The 27,783-nt window shown below is 38.9% G+C and overlaps 3 protein-coding genes across 4 annotated transcripts in view; 1 reads left to right on the forward strand and 2 right to left on the reverse strand.

The window, feature by feature from the left end:
- Positions 1-1,727, reverse strand: part of adck1 (aarF domain containing kinase 1) — a 50,462-nt gene extending 48,735 nt beyond the window's left edge. The window contains exon 1 of the mRNA XM_088354710.1: positions 1,660-1,727. The gene's annotated coding sequence lies outside the window, so the exon portion shown is untranslated. The remainder of the gene's footprint in view (positions 1-1,659) is intronic.
- Positions 1,728-4,377: 2,650 nt separating this feature from the next.
- On the reverse strand, positions 4,378-12,847 carry lamtor3 (late endosomal/lysosomal adaptor, MAPK and MTOR activator 3). Of its 2 annotated transcripts, XM_088354209.1 has the most exons (7): positions 12,689-12,847; positions 10,833-10,868; positions 9,285-9,319; positions 8,344-8,402; positions 7,946-8,079; positions 4,715-4,778; positions 4,378-4,621 (listed from the first exon to the last, which is right to left on the reverse strand). In XM_088354209.1, the coding sequence occupies exons 2-7, from the start codon at positions 10,839-10,841 to the stop codon at positions 4,548-4,550; spliced, it is 375 nt and encodes a 124-aa protein (XP_088210335.1). In that variant the 5' UTR covers positions 10,842-10,868; positions 12,689-12,847; the 3' UTR covers positions 4,378-4,547. The 2 variants fall into 2 exon arrangements, with proteins under 2 accessions (XP_088210335.1, XP_088210336.1); XM_088354210.1 differs by lacking the exons at positions 10,833-10,868; positions 12,689-12,847 and having other exon boundaries at positions 9,285-9,328.
- A 953-nt stretch (positions 12,848-13,800) lies between these two features.
- rrh (retinal pigment epithelium-derived rhodopsin homolog) lies at positions 13,801-27,764 on the forward strand. The gene is made up of 7 exons (XM_088354530.1): positions 13,801-13,914; positions 18,533-18,723; positions 19,405-19,504; positions 21,452-21,605; positions 23,332-23,500; positions 25,231-25,409; positions 27,629-27,764. The coding sequence occupies exons 1-7, from the start codon at positions 13,803-13,805 to the stop codon at positions 27,732-27,734; spliced, it is 1,011 nt and encodes a 336-aa protein (XP_088210656.1). The 5' UTR covers positions 13,801-13,802; the 3' UTR covers positions 27,735-27,764.
- Positions 27,765-27,783: the final 19 nt, after the last annotated feature.

Consider the following 27,783-nt stretch of genomic DNA (forward strand, 5'->3'; position numbering starts at 1 on the left):
GGCCGGGGCGCGAACCACCGACCTCCCAGTCTCAAAGCGGGCGCCTTACCATCTAGGCTACTGAGCTGGTCATCGTTCACAGGCGATCTTTTCTTCGAAATGACCGAGGGGCCTTTGGAAGGAGCCGTACATTTTAGCGCTTACTTCTGTTTCATAATCACGGGGATCGTAGATGTATTACGGCCATATATTTAGGCAATATCACAAAAACGCATCCCCTTTTCATACTGTTTAATTATTTCCTGCTTGGTTACAATATCCAGAAAAACTATTTTCCCTTTCTTTTCTCCTTGCTGCTCACTTTTCTGAATGTCGTTATTGGGGTCAATCGTTAAAGTTTAGTATCGCGAGCATATAGTAGAGTACAGCACTGTTTATAGAGCGCGAAAGGAATCAGAAGGAGGCCTGTTATTCGTATCCTGAAAAAAAATTCGTACCTCGAGGTAATTTTTTTTTACGTTCAGTTTGATCGTAACCTGAAAAATTCGTAAGTAGAGATATGACTGTATTTAATTGAAAGATTATTTTTAAAAACAAAACAAATTAAGGTTTTCTTCTTCTTCAGGAACTTTGCCTATCAATGTGTTTGTTTTAGAACGTAACCCCTGCAATAAACTAATGATGACTGCAATACCACTCAAATATGTTATACTAATGACTAAACCATTCAATCATTCATTCATTATCTGCATCGCTTATCCTCAATAGGGTCGCGGGGGTGCTTGAGCCCATCCCAGCTATGTTGGGGCAGTGGACAGGGGACACCCTGAACTGGTTGCCAGCCAGTCGCAGGGCACATAGAGAAAAACAACTCAGTCTGTCATTCACACGTAGGGACAATTTGGACTGTCCAATTAACCTTACATGCATGTTTTTGGAATTTGGGAAGAAACCGGAGTGACCGGAGGAAACCCACGCAAGCACGGGGAGAAGATGCAAACTCCACACAGGAGGTTTGATCTCATGACCTCAGAAATGTGCTGCACACATGCTAACCAATGCGCCGCCATGCTGCCCATGACTAAACCAATGGAGATCTAAATGAATGAAATCATCATAATGTTATGAATGAAAAACTCATACAATCATGAATGTATCTGCAGTGACGTATATCTATATTACGACGTTAACCTTCATGGTAGTCCTAACAACCTTAAAAAATGCATTTACAACAAATTTGCTTTTATTACGTACGGGCAACACCTTTTCTCGGGGCAGCTTTGAAAATAACATTTTGAGCAGTCACCAAATTAGAAAAAAAAAAGATGCTGCTGCTACTCAGTGACGAGAAATGTCAGCGACAGGAACAGCCTACAGCGCTTTTCTGGCCGTAGTGAAAAACTAGCATTTTTATAAGCACATGTTGGAGGTCACCCAGATGGAAGTATCAATTTCATCCATTTCAAGAATTATGTTTGCGGTAGCAACGAGAGATTTAACTAATATTTGAGTTTGCGCAGTGTTCTGAGCTCAGTGTACGTACTGTATTGCACTGTTTGTTGCTTCAGATCACGAGAAACGTTACATAGTGTACTCCGGTTAAGAAACGGCACGCTGTATTCTGTAATATACTAGAGTGGACCAACAACGCGAATACCGCAAAATCGACTAAATTCCACAAAACTGTCAGATCAACTGAAATACAGTACAATATTTTACCTTAACGATGTCTCCACCGGCCCGGTTTATGTTTGACCCCTTCAACAGCTTCCTCATGTGGAGGCGCAAAGAATGCTGGTTGTTGTAGTTTTCTCATGGTTCATGCACATGAGACATGCAGGGCCACACATTGGCTACTTAAAATAGCGGGTTTAAAAAGACATGAAACCAAATACTGAATATCAACTTTTGAAGTTGTATTTGTTGAAATGTCTTGAAAAAAACATTAGCCGACAACCTTTTATTGGAAAGGAATTACTCATAAAAACACATAGAAATGCGCACTTACTTAGAGTTAATATTAAGTTAATATTCATAAAAGAACAAAACACTACATTTACAATAGTGTACTGATGAATACAGTACTCTATCATTAAATTAGTGATCTACCAATTGGAAGCACGAGAGGGCACTGTTGTCTAATGCAAAGGAAAACCAGTGCCAAATGATCACTGCATAAGCAGCTAGATGACAAACATAGCGGCGACTACTAGGTATGGATTCCACTATGTAAAAGAAATACAAATTTCTCTACAAATGATTCTTTTTTTTTTTTTTTTTTTTACAAAAAAATGACATTGGCATGATTGTCCAAGTTTTTTAATGCCAAGTTTTAATGTTTTGTTTTACTGAATGCAAGTTTTCTGTACCGCTAAAAGGCACTAAATATGGTGTGTCACACTCATTTTAGCTGGGGGCCACGTGTTAGAAAATCTCACGTGGGCCGGGCTAGTAGGTCTGAGAAAGTGAAAGAGAAAGAAAGAGAAATGAGGGAAATGAAAGAGAGTGAGAGCGAGAGCACGAGATAGAGAGCACAAGAGAAAGAGGAAGCAAGCCAGGTAAGGTAGCTCTGGCAGGGTGTTGGCAATGTCCTTCAGGACTTGGTCATGGCGCCAACAGTAGCGCCCCTCACCCAGGGCCTTCGCACAGCAGCTAAGGATATGCTCCAGGTTCCCACTCTTTGAGCAGAGCTCACAGACCCTACAATCCCCCAGCTCAACATGTTGGATGGGCTCGGTAGTACATCATAGACAGCCTGAATCAGGAATCCTATTCAATCGGGCTCAGCTTCCCACGTCCTTGCAGTCCACTGCACACTCACATCTTGTCCAGGCTGCTGCATTCCAATCATCCCGCTGGCCCGCTCCTCTACTAGTGCCCTCACCTCTTGCTGCACCAGTAATCTCTGGACCTTCCTTTGTCATAGCTAGGTGTTGTGCTGCTACCCAGGCCAGCTCTTCCTTGAGTCACTGTCTCCACCAGTGCCCTGTGCCTTAGCCTCGACTCAGCCACATCCACAGCCTCTGCTGCCTTCCACCTCCGTCCTGCGCTCACCTCGATACCAGCCTGGGATACCTTTGGATCCTCTGACCCTCTGTATTGCAGCACACCCCTTAGGAACGTTCTGCATTCAATTCCAACTATTACCCTGCCAGTGTGGGTTTTTCTCCACATAGCTAAATGTTTTTCTTTCCGGGCACTTCCATTTAATTCGACATCCCAAAACGTGCATGGCAGGTTCATTAGCAAATCAAAATTTTACATGGGTACGAGTGTGTATATGAATGGGTGTCTCAATGTGAGCAACCTGACTAAGGTGTACCCTGCCCACTGCAGCACACCCACAACACTACTCATGGTTCATACAGCCTTTTCAAGGCCAAATTTAAGTACTTTTAAGGACTTCCACAGCCAACTTTCAAATTTTTCCACTACCATTCAAAAATAAAAATCCTGTGTGAATAATGTATTTATCAGAGCCACGAATTTTAATTTCAGATTTTTAATTTTGCGTGTATATTTATCAAGACATATGATTTTTCCATCTTGAGTAAATGGCGAATATATTTTTCTTTGGGACAAATTCTGTAAATGTGTTGGGTAAATGACGGTAATATGTCGCTTGCATTTTCAGTTGCAGGAAGTTCTTCTCATAACAGTTTACCGCTAGGAAAGGCCAAGTTAATTTTTTTGCGTGGCCTATAACAAATGTCCATTATAGTACATAATCCTTGCAGTGTAATACGCATTTCATAGTGCCCTGTTTAAGTGTAGCATGCACTTGTCCTCTTGGCGATGACCAGTAGGGTGCAATAACGCTTTATAGGACAATGCTGTGAGCAGACTTGTTGGGAAACATGTCAGCAATTTCAAACATTTACAAGCAGTTCACCCCAAATTCAAGCACTTTTCAATCCTCAAAGACAAAACATTAAAATGTAAGTATTCTCAAGAATTAAAAGCATCCGCAGGAAAGATGTCTAAATATAATGGAAGCTAGAGCTCTTGTTGGTGATAGGAATGAGTGGAGATGTGTCGTAAAAGGATAGTGGGATCTTTAGACGCGTTCTAAGGGATAGGCTGGGCACCCGTATGATGCGGCAGGGGTAAACCAGTGAAAGCTGTCGGGCCCTGCTGTTGAACAGAAGAGTGTGTTGTGTCACCCTGACCCGAGTGACATGGCTGCTTTCTCCCGTCCCGTTTTATCTGGAGGGACGAAAGCATGACCGACTTGGGTGCCGAGGTGCTTAACTTGTTTGGGCATTTGAGTTGGCCATGGTCCAAACAATTTTGTGTGAGTTTTTTGCTACTTATTCCCCTTTTTAAATTTTCTTTGTTTTTGTATGTGTTTATCTATCTATAGCAAAACAGATAGATTGATAGATAGATAGACAAGCATCGGCACAAAATATGCCTATTGAACAGTTCGACGATAAATTAATGTACCAAATGAAATATTTTATTATTTTCATAATCAGATTAGACAAAAATCTTTTTTTTCTTTTTAAACACAGCACAGACACTACATGTTAATTCATGATTGAAGCAAACGTTAACAACTCCAGGTGTATCCTATGGATACAGGTGGCTTTTCGGTTTCTCCACCATTACGTTACTTCTACTACCTGCCTCATTTCATTTATTAAAGGAGCCAACTCTTTCTCCAAACTCATGATGAGACCTGAGAAAAGGAAAGAGAAATTAACCATGCTATCTCCATGCAAGAAGCCGAAACTGAATATGGAAAGACCCATTGGAAAATATGTTTTTTTACCTGTGTTGGCATTGCTGCTGGCGATAAAGCTGATGACAAGCGGTAGCCGGTTGAACTGCACAATCTGTTGAACATAGACACAAGACATGTCACACGCCGAAGGATTCTCACTCTACTTCGGAGGTCTGCAACCCGCGGCACAGGAGTCACATGCAGCTCTTTAGCGATGCCGAGTAGCTCCCTGGCGCTTTTCCAAAAATGTTTACAAATTGAAAAAGACCGGGGAGATATAGTTTTGTTTTGCACTCTCACTGTTATTGGGTTGTAAAAACACAGGATGCAGATTGTCTCCTCAAATGTAGCGACGTAATATATTGAGACGTGGAGTCGTGGCTCTCAGGCTTAAACTCTTGCCTGGAGAGCTTAGCTGCAATGCTCAATTACGGAGCTGCTCTGTCCCCTTTCTCCACTGTCCCCTGTTTGAAGTGAAACCCAAGCTCCGCCCTTTTTAAAAGTGGTGGCATCACAAGCTGCTTTTTTCACCCTTTTATTCTACTAAATGCAGTCTGCGTTTGGTGGCATTCTTTTTGTTATTGCATTTCTTTAATTTATAATATAAATTAAATACGTTTTATAATGAAACGTATTGTAATTCATTAATACTGTGAGAAGTTCAACTTCAGGCGGTATCCTACAACAGAGAAGTCATGTGGCACTTAAATATCCACAGGGTGTGCTAAATCCAACTTAGTCATTCTGATAGTGAGCCAATATAGCCAATAATGATAAATAGAGCATAAAAGGCTTTTATTTTTTTGTGGCTCCAGACAAATTAGTTTTTTGGGTCCGACATGGCTTAATTAATATTTTGCAACCTCTAGTTAAATTTTACTTATACAGACTGGCACAATTTTATTTATAGATTTATTAGTTCCAGATTAAGTGTAGATTATTTTTTAATAGTGATCCTATTTGTAATAAAACAGAATGGGAGTCAAAATCTCATTTTTGTAAGAAATGAATGTGGTTTGTTTTTGATATCCTATTACATTAATTATTTCATATATTACTACCACATGATTTTTCTTAAATAATATCAAATATTGTAAATAATTTTTAGCAAAGTTATTGTCGAGAAAGATTTGTTATTGTGACAGGCCTACGTAAATAAAAAGTAGTACTTGCAAATCCAAAAAGTAATTTCACTAAAAGTTAAAAAAACAAAAACAAAAAAAAACATTGAGCTGTCAAAGCTTTTTTTTTTTTTAAATGTTAAAATTCCGGGCAGCACGGCAGCGCAGTGGTTAGCGCTTGTGCGGCACAGTTCATGTCATGGGAACCTGTCGTGGGTTCAAATCCAGCTCCAGACTTTCTGTGCGGAGTTTGTATGTTCTCCCCGTGCTTGCGTGGGTTTTCTCCGGGCACTCCGGTTTCCTCCCACATTCCAAAAACATGCATTTCAGGTGAATTGGCCGGTCCAAATTGTCCCTAGGTGTGAATGAGCGAATGAGTTGTCTGTCCCCGTGTGCCCTGCGATTGGCTGGCAACCAGTTCAGGGTGTCCCCTGCCCACTGCCCGAAGATGGCTGGGATGGGCTCCAGCCCCCCCGCGACCCTAATGAGGATAAGCGGTACGGCTAATGAGATGAGATGAGATGTTAAAATTCCGACTAGAAATCTGATCTTCAAGCGACCTGAGACTTTTTGTGCAGAACTCGAAACGATTCTATGAATGGGAATGGCCTGGTAATTTGGACAGCACAATAAGCATGCTTTACAATAAGAATACTATAGCACGCTATATGAAGCCTACTTGTGTACAAATAGTTGTGGTTGCAAATATAAAAAAATTTAGCTAAATTGCGTCGCCTCCAGTGTTAGTGACGTTTGCAGGAATATGTCTTAATAAACTCATAACACAGACAACGGTCCTTTTTTGTTTTAATCATCTGAATCAATATTTCTTAATACACACATAGTACGGACTACAATCTAGACACTCGTTCTTTTGAAAGCGAAGTGCCGAGAAACATAGGAAAATCGCAGATCGTGTTCACGTGAAGGGGAGCGAGACATCGGTAGTGTTTGCTTTCGTGAGTGTGTCGCTGCACGTTGACCAAAAATGCAGAAAATTAAAGACAAGCCTCTTTCCACTAAGTGTGAAGGAAAAGGCCGATAAAATGGCAAGAAACACCACAGAACAGCAAATCAAAGACATTCAGCGTCAAAATATTCGATTGGCTGTGATGAGTCTTGTAATGTGATAGATTGCTTCATTGCATTTTGTCCAAGCAATGAAACATACTGTGATTCGTTAATATTGTAATGAAGTTAAACTCGAGGCGGTATCCAAACAACAGAGAAGTCACATGGTACACCATTACTCAGAGAATGCTCTGCATCAAACTTAGTCATTTTGATAGTAGGCTAACATAGCAAATATTGAAACATACAGGATTCCGTTGCATTAATTATACGGCTTATAAAAGGCTTTTTACTTTGAGCCAAGAAGAAATCTGCAGGCTCGAGCGCATTCTCCATCCGGGCCCCAGTTTTGTGGAATGCTCTCCCCCCGGAAATGAGACCTGCAAACTCAATGGAAGTTTTTGAATCCAAACTTAAGACCCACTTCTACTCAATAACTTATTATGGATGCCCACCTCATAATATTCTTTTCCTGCCCTTTCTGGCTGCCTGACCAGTGGTGAAATGAGGAAAAGAATATATTGAGACGAGTCAGCTGACCAGAGCCTGGAACTGAAGCATATCAACGTCTAACATAGACAAGCCAGCAGAGATGGGGAGCTGCGACATTGCTGTCATGAACCTCTCAGACATTATTTTTACATCTTACCAATGTTTTTCTTGATGCAAAGTCTATTGCACCCTTGTCATCATAAATGGAGGATTGCCACTTGTGAGGCCGCTTCTCAAAGTTTTTTATGTTCCTCATGTTGAGGTTTTCGAGTTTTTTGTTGCCCGATGTTGGTTTAAGATCAGGGTATGGTGTTTTTGTAACCCGTGCAGTCCTTTGAGACATTTTGTGAAAAGGGCTATACAAATAAATGTGACTTGAATGCTCCAGACTAATTTGTTTTATTGGTCCAATATGCCCCTTTCAATAATTTGGGTCGCTTACCCCTGGCCTGGATAGATGTCACATACAGCAATCCCCCCTTATTCACTCATGATGGAAGTAGTTTTGTGTACAAGAACATCCCTCGCTTTGGTTAAAGACTTTTTCAGAATAAGCACCATAATTTTTAAAATTATGCTGTGACGACGGTCTGACCTGGTAGCTGTTGTAGTAGCAGATGATACTTTTGTTTTTAGAAAGGCCCAGCTTGCTACCTTGATCTGTTGCCAGAGCAAAAGTGGACAGGAAGCCTGGTCTCACAGCATGGACTGGAGCGTTGTCATTGGCAACTGCAAAAATGCAACAACAATTTACCTCACAAGGGTACAGCAATTCCTTAATCAATAACTTTTTTACACAAAGATGCGTGTGTGTTGAATATTCCACGAATTACAGAAATTCAAATAATACTTCCACTCCGAGTATGTGATTTGAGCACTACATTGTAATAGAGAAAGGTTTTAATAACTGAAATCCATTTACCATTTGAAACAGATTCCAAAATTTGAAACCATTATAAAAAAAATTCCAACAGAACCCAGTTACTTGAATACCTTTGATAACCGGAACGCCATCCCTGTCCGTAACCACGATTGCATGAAGACCTTCCACACTGCATGGAAAAAAAAAGTTATAGTGCAGAATTGAAGTCATATAATCCATCTTAATATAATAGCCTCATCAGAAGTGGCACTGGCCAATAATCATAACATAATACGAATGGTAAATGGACTGCATTTTATATAGGACAAATATAACTTAAAATTAGAAGCCTTACTCGGAAACCTTAGATCCTTTAGGCAAAATTTCCCAATAAGGAGTTGGTGAGCCTAAAATGCAACTATTTCAGGTCAGGTTTCTCTCTTGCTGCTTTTATTCTAGTATCCACCAGTTATTGTTCTTCTTTGTCTCTCTGCCTCTTTCTCACTTAAAGAGCAGCGCTAGATTCGTAAATACTGTTTCTGTGATTTATGGCCATATATCAACCCATCAAATGACAGACTTAAAACTTTCCCATCAAATCTTGAAAAAAATCCGTCAATGAAAGAAGACCGACGGTTAATCTTACCTCTGCAGACAAAGAAACAGAAAAGGCGTCAATTGTATACTGTACAGTCTTGTTTAACTTATGGCACTTTTCCACTACAAAGTTCCAGCCTTACACGCCTAGTCTTTTTTGGTTTACCATTATAAAGAAAAGTATCTGGTTCTAGGTCTGGTTTGGGGCTTTGGATTTCAAAACACAGTCTTAAATTTATAATCATAAATCACCTCTCCTTTCTCAAAGTCCTTTTAATTTATATATATATATATATATATATATATAGTCTATACATACACACATACGTATATATTCCTGTATATTATATTATGTTGTAAAAATGCCGTGTCTCTTAAGATACAATCTTGAGACATTGCTTCTTGGGAGATTTTGTTTAGTCGCTTGTCTACGCAACAAAAACCAACAAAATTATTGCTTATTGTTGATACACACCTTTGCAACTGTCTGTACAGATATCTCTTTAAGTCCTGTAACATACACAATAAAATGCAAATGAACAAGACAAATAACAATATTTTCATTCAGAGGTACCTCAACTCATGACTGAGCCTATTATTTTTACCTTAAATCGTGAACCCATGCCAACACAATATTAAAATCAATATTACAATAAACATTTCTAAATAACAAGTGACAGGCATGACATTTCCCAAAACCATAAAGTAGTATCTAAGAAGCCATAACATGCTCTTTGAAGATGCGCAAATAACGTAGTCATCGAGCAGTTTCAATCTAAAGATGTATATAGAATTGCTCTTATCATTTTCACCATGTCAAGATGGATAAAACATATCAAAAGTGCTGGAATTAGCTCATCTTTAAAATTAGTTTGTGGAGTTCATTGAATATGTGTTGGTAAGGACAAGGCTTCAACTGCTAGAAGCAAAATAGAGTCAGGATTTTTAAAATCATATTGACAATTACATTTACAGTTTTGCAATCACACCATCTTCTTCAAATATGCTAAAGGTGGGAGTCAAATGATTTCCTAACAATGCTCGTAGCATGGTTTTTTTTGGTACATGTAGCAGAAAGATGGCAAACAGTAATGTCAGCTGACTCTAGATAAGGCTCATGAAATGTAAAGTAAATGCAAAATTCTCGAACTCCAAATATAAAACAAAGGAACGTCTAGATGATAGTTCATATATTTTAGCTGATTATCTAAATAAATCTAGTTTTTTTATGAAATAAGCGTTTTTATCACCACTAGGAGATAAATAATACACACTGTCCCTTTAAACTCGCTTCCGAGAGTATTAGTTTGAGGCCCCTGCCTTATTATGAAAGTTGAAGAGACAGTGTGTATTATTTGACCACTAGAAGTCACTGTATTCAGCCATACAAATCACAAGTAAGAATACAAAGATCCAAAATGACCATAAAAGCACCATTTGTCAGTTTTATTTTTGCCCAGCCTTTAGTTGGGTTTTGGGTTTTTCTGGTACCCGTAACAGCAAGATGACAATTACGTCATCTCCCTCTATGTGAGGCTGAAATTTTGTAAATTAAATACTACATTCTACACCATCATGAATTGGAAAAATGCACATTTATGATAGTTCGTGTATTTTTGCTAATTATTTAAATAAATATTTTTTTTTTTATGAATGACATTTTTTTTACCTGTGCACCCCTAGCAGATTGTAGATCAGTTAATTACTATTTGATTGATTTCTGAATTTGCATCAGTTTTGGGATGTTTTTCATTTTTAGAGCTTATCTTTAACCAAAAAAACCGATATTTGAGAACATTGGAGTGTTGACATCTGAACTCTTTTTATGGAAAACCTGACCTTGCCCAACATTTTTCTCTTGCTTGGGCTTGCAGGGCTGCTGATGGGCCTTATCTTAACCAAATAAAATGATACTTAAAATGATACCACAGTAATGCTTGTACTTATTATTAGAAATTTACACACAGCAATTTGACAAATTAGAGCTTATGCCACATTGTCTATTAAACAAAAAAGTCCTCACATCAGCCATGACTGCAGTCTTCTTACTTCATTTAATCTGTGGACAGTAGGAACAAAACACAAATAAATGTAATACTTGTGACGACATCAACGACGCAAACTCACTTTACAAACAACATTCAATGATGCTTAAACATCGTCTTGTGTTAGTTTTCAGGTAACACGCCCTATGTAAGTGGGTCGGTGGTGACAAGATGTAAAATACACTAAAAACAATCTACTTTTTTCCTCATCTCTCGGTTTCCTAATTATGCTTCCTCATCCATGAAAATGTGATTCTTCAGGTTTTTTTGTGTGTCTCTGGGTCTTTTCTCTGGCAGTATAGAGTAACATTCAATATCAATTTTGAAAACTGTTAAAACGAATCTCAAAAGTTGTATATAAACTGTGGAAATTTGGAGGCCTGCCTCACAGAGTTAAAAAAAAATGTATGTCACTCAACTTCTTGCGCCTTAACTCTGAAAAGACCAAAATGTTATTGGTCCATTTAAACGCAGTGATTTGTTCTCACAAACTACTCTGAACATTGACACTCTGAGTGACTCAGTCAAAAATTTAGGTGTCATATTTGACCCCAATCTGTCCTTTCAGGCACATTACAAGAACAGCTTTTTTCCATCTTTGCAACATTGCTAAACTTTGCCCTACGCTGTCTCAATCGGATGCGGAGATTATAATTCATGCGTTTGTTACCTCCCGTCTCGCTTACTATAATGCATTACTCTCCGGTCTCCCGAAGTACAAAATCATGAGCCTTCAGCTGGTACAAAATGTTGCAGCGAGGCTTTTAACTAAGACAAGAAAGTTTAATCACATTACCACGATTTTAGCTAACCGGTATTGGCTCCTTGTTAGCTTAAGATGTAATTTTAAGGTTCTGTTGGTAGTATACAAAATCATGCATGGACTTGCTCCCTCATATCTTTCAGATATAATTTCGTCCTATGTTCCAGTCCGGAGCCTTCGCTCTGAAAATGCTGGTCTACTAGTGATCCCAGAGCCAAGAAGAGATCTGCAGGTTTGAGAGCGTTCTCCATTCGGGCCCCGATGCTGAGGAATGCTCTTCCCCCTAAGATTCGATTTGCAACCTCAGTGTAAATGTTTAAATCTAAGCTTAAAACACACTTCTATTCTAAAGCATATAAATAACCTATATTTTATGTTGACAATATCTGTGTATTATTTTCTCTCATGTAGGTTTTAGATCAGGGATGGTGTCATAATAATCTGTGGTTTACTAGAAAAAAAAAGAAAAGTACAACAAGACAAAAAACAATAACAGCCAATAAGGACCAAGATCCATTACTCGTTCCAAAGCCCATCAATAACAAAATTTGAATAATTGTGTGCAAGAACTTGCACGTGTATGTATGCAAGTCCGTGTTAAGGTACATGAGTGGCAAAAAAGTGACATGTTTAGAATCTTCTTTGAAGAGATATTACTTGTAATTTATGTCCAGTTCACTAATGATTTCAGTTTTGGCAGTCGCTAGTGTTTTGTAATATCGTTTTTTAAAGAAGGGTCAAAACTGACACTAACAATTCAAATCTAACAGTTGCAATAAGAGCATTTTAAAATAGACTACTGTATCGTGATTTCTTTGAATTTGATTTTGATAAAAGACAAGAAGCTTTCATTTAAAAAACAAATGTATATTTTTTTTAAGTATGCATGGAAAATCGAAAAAGGATCGGTTGGCGACCCTAATACAAGAAAACGGTTAAGCACTTGTTAGATGAGCTATATTGCGTGTTTACCTAGTAACACAAATATTTCGCATACAGTACAACTGCAAGTAATTAAATACCAAAAAGACCTGAGCTTAACCTCAAACGAAAAAATCATGACATACTTACCAGAGGAAATTCGAACTACGTCAAACATCCAGATTTTAGAAAGTAAGAAACTATGGAGATTGCTACTATGTTGGAAATTATCGAAGGTGGTCACGCGCAAGAAGTCACATGACTTGTTCTTCTTCTTATGGTTAAACGGTGGTTGGCATCCCTCACTTTGGTGCATTACCGCCTTCATCACCACATCCTCGTCACTACAGTTATGTACAGAACACGTCCCTACGTGGCGGCCACATTGGTCGGGCAAACGTCCCCATTAAGGCAATGTATGTACATTGAAAATAAATCTGAACATGCCCATTTTACAATCAATTTTCATGCAGGTCACTTTTTGGTCAACGTAAACACGTGCTGTTACTAGGGAGAATTGATTAAAGACATATAAAAATGTAAAAATACTTTTTCTGTTCAAAAAAATACAAACGATTTAATAAAACAATATATGAAACATTATACAAGTTTCAAATAATTGCATTAAAATTGTATCACTTTACGTGAAGCACAAAATCAGTGTTAAAAATATATTTTAAGACTTAAAAAAATAAATTGTGTTACCTTTTTTCAATCAATGTTTTATTTTTAGTCTGCAAATCAAGGTAAATGATTAACAACTATCCAGCCAATATATACACCGATTACCCTCAGTGGGGTTGCGGGGGGCGCTGGGGCCCATTCCAGCTATCTTCAGGCAGTGGGAAGGGGACACCCTGAACTGGGTGACAGACGGACGGACATACAGACAGACACGAAGACAGGGAAAGAGACAGAGAGCTATGTAATACTGTTACTATAGTCATACGTGTTATAGTAAGCTATGTGTACTGTATTGTATCTTATTGGTCAAGTAAGTGGCTTAGGCCTGGTTTGCAAGAAAATTCCACGTGAGCATTAATCGCCTCAAGCAAACCCCTACTGGTACCCATGTTACAAACAGACTTTCTCATGTTTCCTGGCAACAAGGGAACAGTGGTATTTAATAATCCTCTCCACCTCACCTCTTTAATTGACTTTTCCTTTTGCTGCAATACAACAAGCAGATTTTTTTACGGAGAAAAATTCTAATTACAGGAACCTCTGCTCAGTTTTACTTCCAAAATATTTGGTTGTTACTAGAATGGGGATAGAATCTGGATTTAACGTTTCAACGGAGGATGCACCTTATGGAGGGAAAAGTTCATTTTCTCAATTGGAGCACAACATAGTGGCTGCATATCTAATCACAGCAGGTGAGAAAGGACAAACTCTTTACCTTAGGACTTGGCTGAGAACTGTTACTTGAGTGGAATTTCGGTTATGAATGTTATTTAGATTGTAAGTAATATCCTTTTCTGTTAATTTTTGGTGGTGAATGTCAAGTGACCAAAGTGCACCATTTCTCTTCTCATTTTTTGGCCCAGTGTTTGCAAGGTTTTTGAGTACCCTTTACAGGAAGATGGCTGATAATGATGTCAGCTTCCTCTAAGTAAACCTTTTGTTATGTAAAATAAATTCACGTTTCTCAACCTATACTATTTTTTCTAAATGCTCATTAATATTGTATTTCATGTATTTTTGCCTATTTTTTCAAATCAATACTATTGTTTTTTTTAAAGAGCGAAGTTTTTTATACTACTGTGATGCTGAAAAGTTTATTGTGTTTTAATATTGGGCATGTCCAAGCAGATTGCATAGTTAATGTTATTTCATTATATTGACTATTATTGCGCTTTCCTTCTTCTGATAATTCTGAACTGTTTACATCTTTGTCACAATCGGCCAGTCATCAGAACAGGTTAAAATCCCTTAGCTGAGGTTTAGGCTCTCTCCATGTACTTGCAAATTCAAAATCCATTGTTTTCTGTCCTTACTTCAACTCTCCATTAAAACTTTAAATGTATCAGTTTTTGATTAATTTATAACAGGGGTTAGCAACAATTTTGAAGCTGAGAACTACTTTTTCTTACTGATTGGCAACCATTTGGATATACTGGTACGTGTCCTAAATAACAATTTATGTTATTACGATGTTTTTCCATGGTTTTACCAGGAGTTAAGTCAACCCATAAAACCTCATGCCCGCAAGATATCAAATGTCCTGGAAAATCACCGGTAAACTGTTTTCGGAACATGTCTGCAAGCTACTCAGGTTTTTTAGAAGCATTCCCAATGGCACTACGTTGGAAACCCATGTTTTCCTGGGGGCGGTGGAAAGATCTGGGTGGGCAGTGAGGAAGAAGAAGGTGGTAGGATGGCGGCAGTCCGAAGTCAAAGTCTGAAGTTTGATCGTAGTGCGGTTGTAAAACCGCAAAGCACTGCGGTTCTTTTAAGTTCGCTAGAAATACACTGGGGAGCCAAGGGGGGCACCAGCCTGCAAAAGTTTGGGAACCATTGTTTTAGAACATTCCAATTTAAAAATGCCCATCTTATCCTGATTGTGCTCTTCATCAAATAAAGAACACCCCCCCCAAAAGAAGTATCATTATTATTATTATTATTATTATTACTATTATTATTATTATTATTTCTCCTTTTATTTGTGCAAATTTGGGAACTATTGTAACTTCAAAACTGGCTTATTTGTACAGGATTCAGGTTTATCTTTTAATTTAATATAAAACATTTTTGTTTCCCTTCGCCTTTTCTTCTCTCCTCTAATTATTTTTATTATTTTATGATCAATTTAACTCGCTACAACTTTCCTTTCATTTGTGTTTTGTTCTCTGAAAATGCTTTTTTCCCGTGCTCTTAACTTCAACTGCCTATTTACATGGTCCTTTAAGTCAGTCATTACACTCACTGTGATCATCATCACAGTAAGCCTGAAAAAGGCTGATTAGATGTGAACTTTTGGTGCTAAATTTTCTTTATCTTTGAAATCAGGATAACGCAGGTAAAATAAACAGCAAGGGAGCAGAAATGTTACCATTTGTTAAGGATCAAATTTAAGGTTGGGCAATACTTGGAAAATTGGTATCAATCCGATCCAAGGAAATAACAAAAAAGCTGAGACAAAAGTCTTTGGGACGTGACAAGGAGGGGAACAAACTAGCACAGAGCCAAAAGGACAGAGTTTTTAAATAGTGATGAGGGTGAGTCGTGGGAAAAGGGGAAATCAGGACAAGTGACCGCAGCTGTGAGGAAATTGAAACTGGAAGTGATCAAATAAGGTAAGAAGATGATAAATAGGATATAGGGGAGAGAGATTGAGAAAGAGATTGAGAAAGAGTTTGAGAAAGAAATTGAGAAAGAAATTGAGAAAGACAGAGAGAGGGGGAACCTACAGAGACATAGAAATGTGCCACTCAAATATATAGCACATTAGACACAGTTTGCCCTTGATGTTTTTTGTAAATGCAATTAATTATAATTTTTTTGTTGATTATGAGATAAAAAAAAAGACCATTCCCCGTGGCCAAATTACTTCCTAAATCTTTGAAAACTGGAAACAGAAATTTAAGATAATTTTAACCTGTCTTTACTGTAGGTCATTCCATTATTATTGTATGTGTTCCAACAAAAAATCATCATTTGTTTCAAATGCTATTTTGGAAACAATTTGTTAAATATCATACAGGTTATAATGTCAACGATGATACAATGTTGGGCATTCCTACTTTTTTCTAATGATTTAATAGATAATTCTCCAACTCTATTTACCTGAGGGGCGCTGGAACTAGGGTCTGGGTACTTTATTGCCAAATTGAGCTTTCCACAAAAAGTACGGAATCTTTCTTTTACAATTTTCAAATATAATTTTCTTCAATTCCCTAAACCGCGAAAGGTCCACAGTCCGAGAACAGGTAGAAATATTTATTGGCCTGGAGAGTGATGGGTGCCACCAGGCTGTACTTTCCCAAGACACACAACAGAAAATTGTGCCCCTACTTTCTTAGTGGTTAAGGGATAATATAATAATAATGATTAGGAGTTCAAATTAAACTAAATCAATCCGTAATCAGTTAGGGATACACCCAAAGGGTCAGTATGTATTATTCAGTCCCTCCATTGGTGAAAATGCCATTCATAAAAAATAATAATAATAATAATAAAAAAGAAGAATATTGAATGGTAATTGGAAAAATTACATGAACTATCATATAGATGTACCTTGTTTTTACTCATCGGTCGACCATTGTCGACCATCTTGCTGCTACGGTTACCCAAAAATCAAATACCTGCCTGGCCCCAAAAATAAGAAAAATTGTGCTTTATTGTCACTTTGCATCCCCAGACTTTCATTCTCACTAGTGATCTTTGGCACTCGTTTTCAGTTGACGGAAAGAATACCACAATATTTAGTGATCAAATAATACACAATGACCCTTTAGTTTTCTTATAAAGGCGGTTGCCCAAACTATCGTCCTAAAGGCCTTAAAGAGTACCTTGGGGCAGTTCTAGACCCTTGATTTATTCATTCATTCATTCACTATCTGCACCGCTTAATCTCAGCAGGGTCGTGGGGTACTGGAGACCATCCCAGGTAACTTTGGGCTGTGGTCAGGGGACACCCTGAACCAGTTGCCAGCCAGTCGTAGGGCACACAGATACAGACAATTCACCCGCTCATTCACACCTAGGGACAATTTGGACTGACCAAATTAACCTGAAATGCACGTTTTTGGAATGTGGGGGAAACTGGAGTGCCCGGCTGAAACCCATGCAAACATGGGGAGAACATGGAAACTCCACACAGGAAGGTTCGATCTCATGACCTCAGAAGTGAGCCGCACACGGGCTAACAACTGCGCTTCCGTGCTTGATTTAATGACTTTCAAATGATTTTCAAGATTTTGACTTGAGAGGCAGACAATGATGTCGAAATGGATGCTTGTCTCGTACTTTTTACTCTTGATTTATTAATTGTGAAGTGTCATATATGCGGAGGTGGACCCAAATGTGTGGGAGTCTGAATGGAGGTGTGCTCAACAAAGAATGGTATTTATTAACAAAAAAAAAAGAACAGACATAAACAAACCAGGTTTTAAAAGAACTACAAAGTGTGCAAACCATAAACGAAACCCAATCATGACAGGGGGGCTCAGGTGTGTCCAGTTCCAAACCCGTTTAACATCCTCTGGGGGAGGTGGCATACCAGGTGCTTTCCCCTCAAGGGCCGAATGCCAAATGGACCAAGAAAACCCACATAAACAAAAATGATAGCGGCTGCTTCAAACAGACCTTCACCGGAAAAGGGGACGGCTGAAGGTCCTTGTCCGTGCCCCCCAAAACCAGGCCAGAAGCATCAGAGGACCTCCTCTCCTGCCCACCAGGACTTGGCCAGTCGAGGGTCCTTGTTCTTCCCCGCTCAAACAGGGACCAGAAGCAACCGAGGGACCTTCTCCTCATTGCTGGGACAGGGAACAGAAGCGGCTGAGGGACCTTCTCTTTCCCGGCGGGACAAGAAGTGGCTGCGGCAGACATTTGATTGCAAAAAAAGGACACGGGCGATTTACTGTACATTTTCGGCTTAGTCCTTTGGTGTTAGGGCCATTCATTTGCATTTGCGGCGGTGAATCCGAATGCGTTGGAGCCGTAATGCAGGCAAGGTGTGTACAACAAAGGATGGTATTTATTAACAAAAACACAGCAACTACCAAAGTGTGCATAGCAAAAACAAAAACAACCTGACATGACAAGAGAAGACCGAATGGGAGTACCATGGAAAGGACAATGACCTGACCAAGTGTGCTGTCCCAACAGTCAATATAAAGGCTTGGTTTAAATAGAGACATGTTTGTGATTAGGCCCAGGTGTGTCCAGTTCCAAAGGGGGTTGGCGCCCTCTGAGGGAAAGTGGCACACCGGATTGTGACTACCCAAGAAGGACATTCAATTCCTAACTTAATTTCACCTCTCCTCTTTCCAGGTATCATCAGTCTATTGAGCAACATTGTGATTCTTCTCATGTTTTTCAAGTTTAAGGACCTCCGCACTGCTACCAATTTTATTATCATCAACTTGGCCTTCACTGACATTGGGGTGGCAGGCATCGGTTACCCGATGTCAGCTGCTTCCGACATAAATGGAAGCTGGAAATTTGGTTATACTGGCTGTCAGGTTGGTTGCTTTAGAGAGTATAAACAATGAACCCTTTGCTATAACACGGTTTCCTTTTACCGTCTCACAACTATACTGATTTGCATCGTGCATTGTGTCTCTTATTCTGATGGGCCAAACATTCTCTTTGCTTTCAGTTCAGTAAAAACTTCTGTACTGTACTGTCAATTCATAATTTTAAAAATAATCTTTCTGCTAAACTCTATTGCATTCATGATTCCAAAAAGGAGTGGAAATAATTTCACTACATAATCCACATTTCTACTTAAGATTATATTTTGTCCACATCATGTGGACGTAAATAGAAAACAAAAATCTTGTTTAAAAATGCTTCCACGTTCCTTCAGTATGTTAAGAAATGCAACTTTGTTGGCGATAGAACACATATTTCTCTGCCTATTGGTGCTTTTGTAGGACGAGAGTGTTTTCGTTACATGATGGTTTTTGGAGGAATTCACAACTGAAAAAGATCCGGTATACGTAATGTAGGTCCGTCAGGCTGTTCTATGTACCTGTACAATAACGTTTTTAAAACAGTCAGACACAGGCAGAAAAGAATGCAAAACACAATCAATGCCCAATGACAATCTGCGAGGTACCAGACTGCAAAAAGTAAACCGTGATGCTGGAAGGGATAACAAAAACATTATCCTACACTCCTACCACTTTTTGTGTTTCCAGATTTATGCAGCTCTCAACATCTTCTTTGGGATGGCGAGTATCGGCTTGTTGACTGTGGTGGCTATAGACAGATACCTTACGATTTGCAGGCCCGACATAGGTATCTTATCTTACAGTCCTTTTATACGCACATGTAGCACAATGCTGCTAAATGTCTTTGCACTTATTTCAATGCACTATTTTAGGAGGCACTTACAGCAGGGGTGACCAAACTAGGGCCTGGGGGCACTTCAGTTTTTTTTTATTTGGCTTATCAAACAAATATGTTAAAAATGACAATATGTTGAGGAACCTAAAAATCTTCTAACATATATGATAAATTGTTCATTTAAATTGTGTTGATTTGGTGCCACTCTTGTCCCCAATTTTCCTTCATGTGTCTTCCCCAATACCACCCGCACTGTCTCATAAAAATGCAAGATTTGTGAAGCACTAATGTGTATTCTGCTCAAGGCAAAGTCTACTTTCAAAGTGAATTTTTTTGATTTTTTTTCCCCATTATGTAACTATTTTGCATCAAGATATTTGTCAAAATGCATGCAAATACTTCTGAGCTAGCTCTATTATATTGTCGATGCATTTGAGCAAATTTAGTGCTTAAAAGGACAGTGTGTCTTATTTAGCACCACCTAGGTGAGAAAACATCATTCATTTAAAAAAAAAAAAGCAAAAATACACATTCACATAAACATGCTTTTTAAAGAATAAAACAAATCATAAGTTGAGAAATTAGCATGTATTTTTTCAAACATGAGCCCCATCTGAAAGGAGCTGACATAATTGTCCACATCTTGCTTCTATGTCTATGGGCAAAAAAAATGCGAAGGAAAATTATGCGTTTTGGTCACCTCGAGTCTCCTTGGTTTGCATTCTTCCTTGTGCTTTTAAGCACTAGTTTTTGGTTGCACTACGCCATACAGTGACCTCAATTAATACACACTGTCCCTTTAAAAAAAGGATATCATTTTGGTTGGTTGTTGGATTTCTTAACCACTAGGGTCGTACGGGCACCATTTCTTGTGCTGTGTCTTGGGCAAGTACAGCTTGGTGGCATCCATTTTTTTGCTTGAATTCAGAATGTTTCAAGACAAATAAGAATATAAGTGATGCCTTCCTGTTTATCATTTATCCATGGATATATTGCAAATAGGGCAGCACGGCGGCGCAGTGGTTAGTGCGTGCGCGGCACAGTTCTAAGGTCTTGGGAACCTCCTGTGTGGGTTCAAATCCAGCTACCGGACTTCCTGTGTGGAGTTTGTATGTTCTCCCCGTGCTTGCGTGGGTTTGCTCCGGGCACTCTGGTTTCCTCCCACATTCCAAAAACATGCATTTCAGGTGGATTGGCCGGTCCAAATTGTCCCTAGGTGTGAATGAGCGAGTGAGTTGTCTGTCCCTGTGTGCCCTGCAATTGGCTGGCAACCAGTTCAGGGTGTCCCCTGCCCACAGCCCGATGATTGCTGGGATGGGCTCCAGCACCCCCGTGACCCTATTGAGGATAAGTGGTGCAGCCAATGAGATGAGATGAGATATTGCAAATAACCCACTGCCATTCTAAAAAGACATTTCTCAATTTCTTTCCCTGAATGGAATGTTTTTAAAGAAGAAAAAAAATAACATCGCAAAAAAATAAGACATACCAAAATATGTAATTGTTTTAATATAACTAGATATGATCATATAAGAAAAATTAAATAGGCCTCTTTTCCTTATGTGTTGCCGAGGTATTAGATAGGAGACTGTAATTACAGATACAAAAAAAATCAAATCAATATTTTTTTTTCCATTTTTCCTTGCCCTAATGTTCTGGCACACAACGTATCACTCCACTCAAAAAGTTTGCCCACCCCTGACTTACAACCACTACCTGTAAATATTGCCTATCTGTCCTAATTTTCTTCTTTTTTTAAGTCTTTTATTATATGCTCATCCTGGATTCTAATCTCATTGTGAACAATGTACATGTCGTTGCAATTAATGGTCATAATGACAATTTTAAAATACACCAAATTTCAATGCGCTTTCCTGTTTTTGTCCTTTGCATCTTCAGGACACAAAATGACGTCACGTTCGTATAATCTCCTTATTCTGGTAGCATGGCTTAATGCTATGTTCTGGTCTACCATGCCTATAGTGGGGTGGGCTGGCTATGCCCCAGACCCAACTGGAGCAACATGCACCATTGACTGGCGGAATAACGATGCGTGAGTGTTAAACTGCCCTTAAAAAAATAGGTTACAGCATTCAAATCTGCCATGTGTGCAGCTGTGGTTACTTAGTTCAAAAGGTAAAAAATGCTCAGAAAAAAAAAAGTATTGAACTACGTAAATTCCGGACTACAAGTTTGTTAACGTGCTACGCTTGGACACAAGAGAAGAAAATTTAAATCAGGGGTGGATTGATCAAAAAAATATTGATAACACTAATACCAAGCAAGTGCTTGGATCAAATCGATACTATTGTTCAGGGAACGATACTTCGCTCCTTCACCGATTTCTTTAAAGCACTACTTCCCTCTGTAAATAGCCCAGCTCTTTGCTCTCTGACCAAACGCCCTTGGCTGCTCTCAAAGTTTATGCCTGAGTTTGTGACTGACAGAAATACTTTTAGCAACTTTCCTTAAATGGCCTGCTGCTGCACTCTGCCTGTCAGGCAGAAGAGAGAGCTAAATCTACTCACCTGTCATGATTACTGATGCGAGGTACCTGAGCCTGCTCCTTTGGCGCCGCTGATTGGCCTGCCTGTCACTTTTTATACCCCCGTCTTCCTGTCACCAGTTGTCAGTCCGTCTGTGAACCCCAGCTTACGCTAGGCAAGCCTTTCAACCCTGACTTTCTCCTGTTCTGATTACCGTCTGTTTCCCGGCTACGACCCCTTTTCTGATTTCAACCACAATTTTTGCTGCTCCGTCCTGGCTACTGATCTGTTTTTTTTTTCACTCTCGACACCGCCATCGCTCGCCGAAGAAATACCACTTCCACATCTGAGCAACCTGCTCCCCGCAACTAGTGATCTACGGATCATGTGTACTATCCTTTCTTTTCTTCCTAATAAAACTAAGAGAAGCGCACGCAATTGGGTCCTGTCTCCGTTCGGGTCCTGACACTCACCCATTCCAAAAGCTAAAAATGACATATCGGAAGCGCGGCGCAGTTTGTACCTTTTTCGACTTCAGAAAATGACAATGCCAGGTGTCACTTGTGTGGTAACATTGTCCGCTTCAGTGGAAACACCACACATTTACATAAACACATAACAAAGTCACCTTGTCTATAGCAATGAGCTGCAATTGAAAATGTGAACATATTACTGTTCCTGAACAAAAACCCGTGAATCTGTTGTCACAATGGCAACAGAGCCAGTGAGAGACAATTGATACTTTATCTGCACCACTGACTTTATCTTCAAACTCCTTTGCAATGGAAGGTACTTTAGTTCTCCAGTTAAAATTGTTATACAGTATTTGTATTTTGATTCTATTGGTTTTTGTTCTGAAGGAGTTGTAATAGAAATATATATATATATATATATATATATATATATATATATATATTTTTTTTTTTTTAATTTTTTTTTTTACACGTTTTACACAAGTTTACAATGTAGTTATCTAATTAAAAAAAATAAACATTATGCTGTTTAAAATCTTTATGCTGTGTTTAACGAAAATTCAAACTATCTCAAAGGGGTAGCAAAAGGGTAGGGGATCGCTATAGTTACAGAAAGTACCAGTTTGGCCCACCTCTTTTTGAAATTATGTGACAAAAGTTGCGGCCTACAGTCCGGAAATTACCATATTTAGCACACACATAAGACTAAAAAGCTAGTTCACTGATTTCAACCTCTTCTCTGACAACATATTTAAATGTTGGCTCTATTGTAAATCAGAAAGAGCGCCTAAACTACTGTTTTTTCCTTTTTCTTTCACAGATCCTTCGTATCTTACACTATGGCAGTGATTGGTGTTAATTTTGTTGTCCCTTTGTCCATCATGTTTTATTGCTATTACAATGTCTCAGTCACAGTGAACAGGTACAGGGCAAGCAACTGCCTTGACAACATTAATATTGACTGGACGGATCAAATGGACGTGACAAAGGTAAATGGATGTGTGGGGAGTCTTTTGTTTTTTTTTTTCTTTTATTCCCCCAAACCTAGTTATTGAGTCTCGTAATCGCGGTACTCACAATTGTGGTCTTCATTTGTACTACATAAATATCATGGCGACTACATTAGGTGTGGGCAAACTTGAGTGGCGGGCTTGCAGCATTGCCTTGAAAACAATTGGCTGAAGGGCTGGTCCTGGAGACCGATTCAATTCCGTCCTTTTTGAATACATATACATGCAGATATCTACACGTTGCATTTCTTTTAATGAGTGAGTTCAATAAGGTTAGTCTAATCTAATTGGTTTTGGAAGGCTCATAAATAAAGCTAAATAATATTTTAGCGCTGCATTTGAGATATAGTTTTGTTGTAATTTAGAAGTAAATTTGTAGTATTTCTGTAATATTACTGTAGTAGGATTTTTGTAATATTTGCGTAGTGTTTTGTTGTATTTCTGTAGTGTTTTTGTAGTATTACTGTAGATGTATTCATTGTAGTTTTCCGTAGTAGCATTTTGTCTGGTTTCTGTAGTATCCTTATAGTATTTCAGTATTTCTATTACATGGAGACTTCTAAAGCTTGTATTCTTTTCATCTTATGTTTAAGAAGATTAGACACATTAAATGGGTTTGGAAACAGTCAGATTTAAATTTAAAAATGTGTTGGGTCCTGTTTTGAGCATTAAATTTGAGATTTAGTATTGTAGTCATTTTCTAGTATATTTGGAAATACTATAAAAATCCCACCACAGTAATGATACAAAATACTAGAATTCACTACAATTACTACAAAATTACTACAAAAATACTACTACAGAAATACATCTGCTGTATTACAAAGAAGTACAATGGAAATACTGAAAAAATCATACAACCGTGATGAAACAAAAATACTATTTAGTATTTTTGTCGTACTACTGTATTTTTGTAGCAGTATTTTTGTTTTATTTCTGTAGTATGTTTGTCATATTCATGTAGTAAAATGTTTGTAGTATTACTATTGATGTATTTCTGTACTATCTCTGTTTTAGTATTTCTGTCATATATCTAACATTTTGGTACCTTTTCTGTGATAACGTTTCTGTATTATAGTATTACTGTAGTTGTATTGTGTCTCGTAATCACGGAAAAATGTCGGCGTGTCAGGAAGCAGCAGCTTCCAGCTCCCCTTGAAGTGTACGTTTTTGTATTTTTGGGTGTTTAAACAGTGTGTATCGTGTCACCCAAGGACTTATACTTGAGATATACTCGCACTGATTCCACCACTCTTTATTTTTTTCTTTTCAGAATCAATGCAAAATAATATATTAGGTTCCCGTCTTAAAGCACTGAATTTTATATTAAGTTTTGTAGTAATTTTTTAGTTCCTTTTTTATTATTTCCGTAGTTGTATTTTTGGAATAGGAACACAAATGTACAATGGGGATGAAGTTGACACCCCCAAAAAAACAAAAACTTTCTTTTATTAGTAGTAGTTTATTTACAATTATATACATTGTTGTATTATTCTTACCATTTTTGTCCGCATGTGGCCTCACGAGCGGTAGTTTGCCCACCTATGCGCGACATTCTATTTTACATATTCTTGTGACTGATTTGTATTGATTTTGCAAATTTCAGACTTTTCATAACAGCCAATCAATTATTTGACCGGAAAAAACAAAAAACAAAAAAAAAACAACAACAATGTTTAAATTGTGTTGTGCACATTTTTGTCTTGCAGATGTCAATTGTGATGATTGTAATGTTCCTTGTGGCTTGGTCTCCATACTCCATTGTGTGTCTCTGGGCATCTTTTGGCGACCCCAAAACAATTCCCGCATCAATGGCTATCATCGCCCCTCTCTTTGCCAAGTCCTCCACCTTTTACAACCCTTGCATTTATGTAATAGCCAACAAAAAGTCAGTGATTCTATTTTCCTCTCTTGTATTTTAAGACCGTAAATTCTGGACTAAAAGCCTCTATAATTTTCCTACATTTTAAAAACAGCAGCTTACAATACAATGCGGCTTATCCATTTTCTTAGCGAAGCTGTCAGGCAGGACGGAAGGAAAACTGAGATCACTTGCACTCGTTTCTTGGTTTTTATTGGAAGGAAGGATTGACAAGACGTGAATCTTCGATCCGTTGTTTGACGGATTGTCGAGACTTGACAGGCGGCTGAAGGCTCGGCGGGAATGGTCGCGGACAGGCGTAGTCGTCGTGTTGTTGGTTTGGGCTGGAGAAGAAGGGCGTCGTTGTGTTCGGAAGAGAGATCAGGAGTCAGGCGGGCAGGGCAGGTCGTAGGCAAATTCGGAAACGGGTCGGCAACGGAGATCAGGTAGAAAAACAGGAGGCAGGCAAAGAGTCGGAGTTGCGGGCCTTCTGAGCAGATGGCAACAGATCGCATAGTACAATCGGATCAAGTGTTACCGGAAGATGGGGATTTAAATGTACAGGGTGCGCCAATCAGCTGTCCTGGCTGTTGGCGCCAAATCCTGAACACAGGTTTTCCCGATCCGGGTGATTGTGACAGAAGCGGATGGTTGGAAAGTTGTTGGGTGGCGAGTTTGGACGCGTAGCCGGCCCTTTCCGCAGATCTCCCCATCTGCGGTGTCCGTTGGGCCCCCGAGACATGGCGTGTCCCTGGCTGAATGCCTCAACCGGTACCTAGCAGCTGGATTCGAACTAGTGCGGACCATGGGAATCTGACTTTCTAATTAAAACAAAGCATCACGATTTCTGCCAAGTGATTGGAAGCTTCTTCTGCTACTGGTAACCATGGAAACCAGTACTATCTGTTTAAATTGGGAAAAAAAACCTACCCAGAAGGAAATGGCCTGGAGAGGCATGGGCACTACCAGGCTGTACTTTCCCAATACACACCACCAGGAAATCGAGTACCTATGACCCTGGCAGTTAAGGGATCTATGAGCTCTGAATGTCAAAGTGAAGGAATTCAATGAAGCACCAGTAACTATGACTCTGTTCAGTAGCCAATTGCCTCTTCAACTAGTGACGCGCATGAATAGATAAATGAGATTCGAAATTTCCCTCTGGAGTAAGATCTTAATCTTGCAGGAACCAGCGGGAAGATGTCTAAGAAAAGTAAAACAGTGTCCTGTGATTAAAACACTTTGGGTGGGAGAAGCTCAGGAGGAAGAGCTCTCGTCTTGGGGCCAGAAAGACGCAGGTTCAGCTCCCCTGAGTTAAATGTTAAGGTGTCCTGCGGCTATACACTGAACACCTAATGCCCCCAATTAGCTGGTAGGGGCCACTATTATTGTGTGAGTGTGTGGATGGGTAAGTATGAAGCACACTGTAAAGCACTTTGAGAGGTCTCCAGTGACTTAAGAACTGCTATCTATATAAATGCACACGATTTACCATTAACTAATTTGTGGTTTGTGTCCGCAGCAGTCAATATTTGTTAAATTTATATATACAACAGGATTTTTTTCAAAACAAAACTCAATGTCCTGTACTGTCTAATATTCAGAAGCCCGTACCATCACAACTGCCTGTACACATGATGGACCATGAGACCATGACCGATCTTAAGCTCTCCCATCCTTTTTGCACATGACAAAGTAATAGAGATGAGTCCAAGTATTACTACTACTACATAAAGAAAATAATTATACATAACGACACGAGTTACTGACTAAGGAAAGGTACAAGATAATTATCGGGCTGACATTTATCGGACTGATAACAGCCCAATATGTCGTCACATTTTTCATCCCGATAGGAATTACACTATATACCTGTTAACCAGTTACCTGTTGCCACACTAAAATATTCAATCAGCTGACACTATTTTTTTAAAATATTCCAAGCATTTGTGTATAATAATATTTGTCACACTCAATTTGATTAATATTGACTGTTGCGCTAGCTGATTGGGATTGACAAATGCGGAAACAATCCGCAAACAAGTGGTTTTAATCTCGGCACAATGTATTACTTGTCTGATTTTTTTTCAAAGTAAGAAGTTGACGTGAATTAGTTCATGTTTATAGCTGTTTAAGGCCGTGGCTAGTATATAGTACAGTAGTACAATAGTCCAGAATTTACGGTAGGTTGTTTTCCATATTGTATTGCATGGTGGTAAACTTTTTCATGACTTTCTTCATGTAAGGTTTCGAAGGGCCATCATTGGGATGATTCGGTGTCAAACCAGACAAAGAATCACCATCAACACTCAGGTTCCTATGACAACTTCCCAACAACCTCTGACCCAGTGAGACAACTGCATCTGTTTCACAATGTAAAGCTGAAATTAATGTAAACATT

The sequence above is a fragment of the Urocampus carinirostris genome, chromosome 15 (genome assembly GCF_059441175.1).
Source record: "Urocampus carinirostris isolate Australia breed hairy pipefish chromosome 15, RoL_Ucar_1.0, whole genome shotgun sequence".
Classification (NCBI taxonomy): Eukaryota; Metazoa; Chordata; class Actinopteri; order Syngnathiformes; family Syngnathidae; genus Urocampus; species Urocampus carinirostris.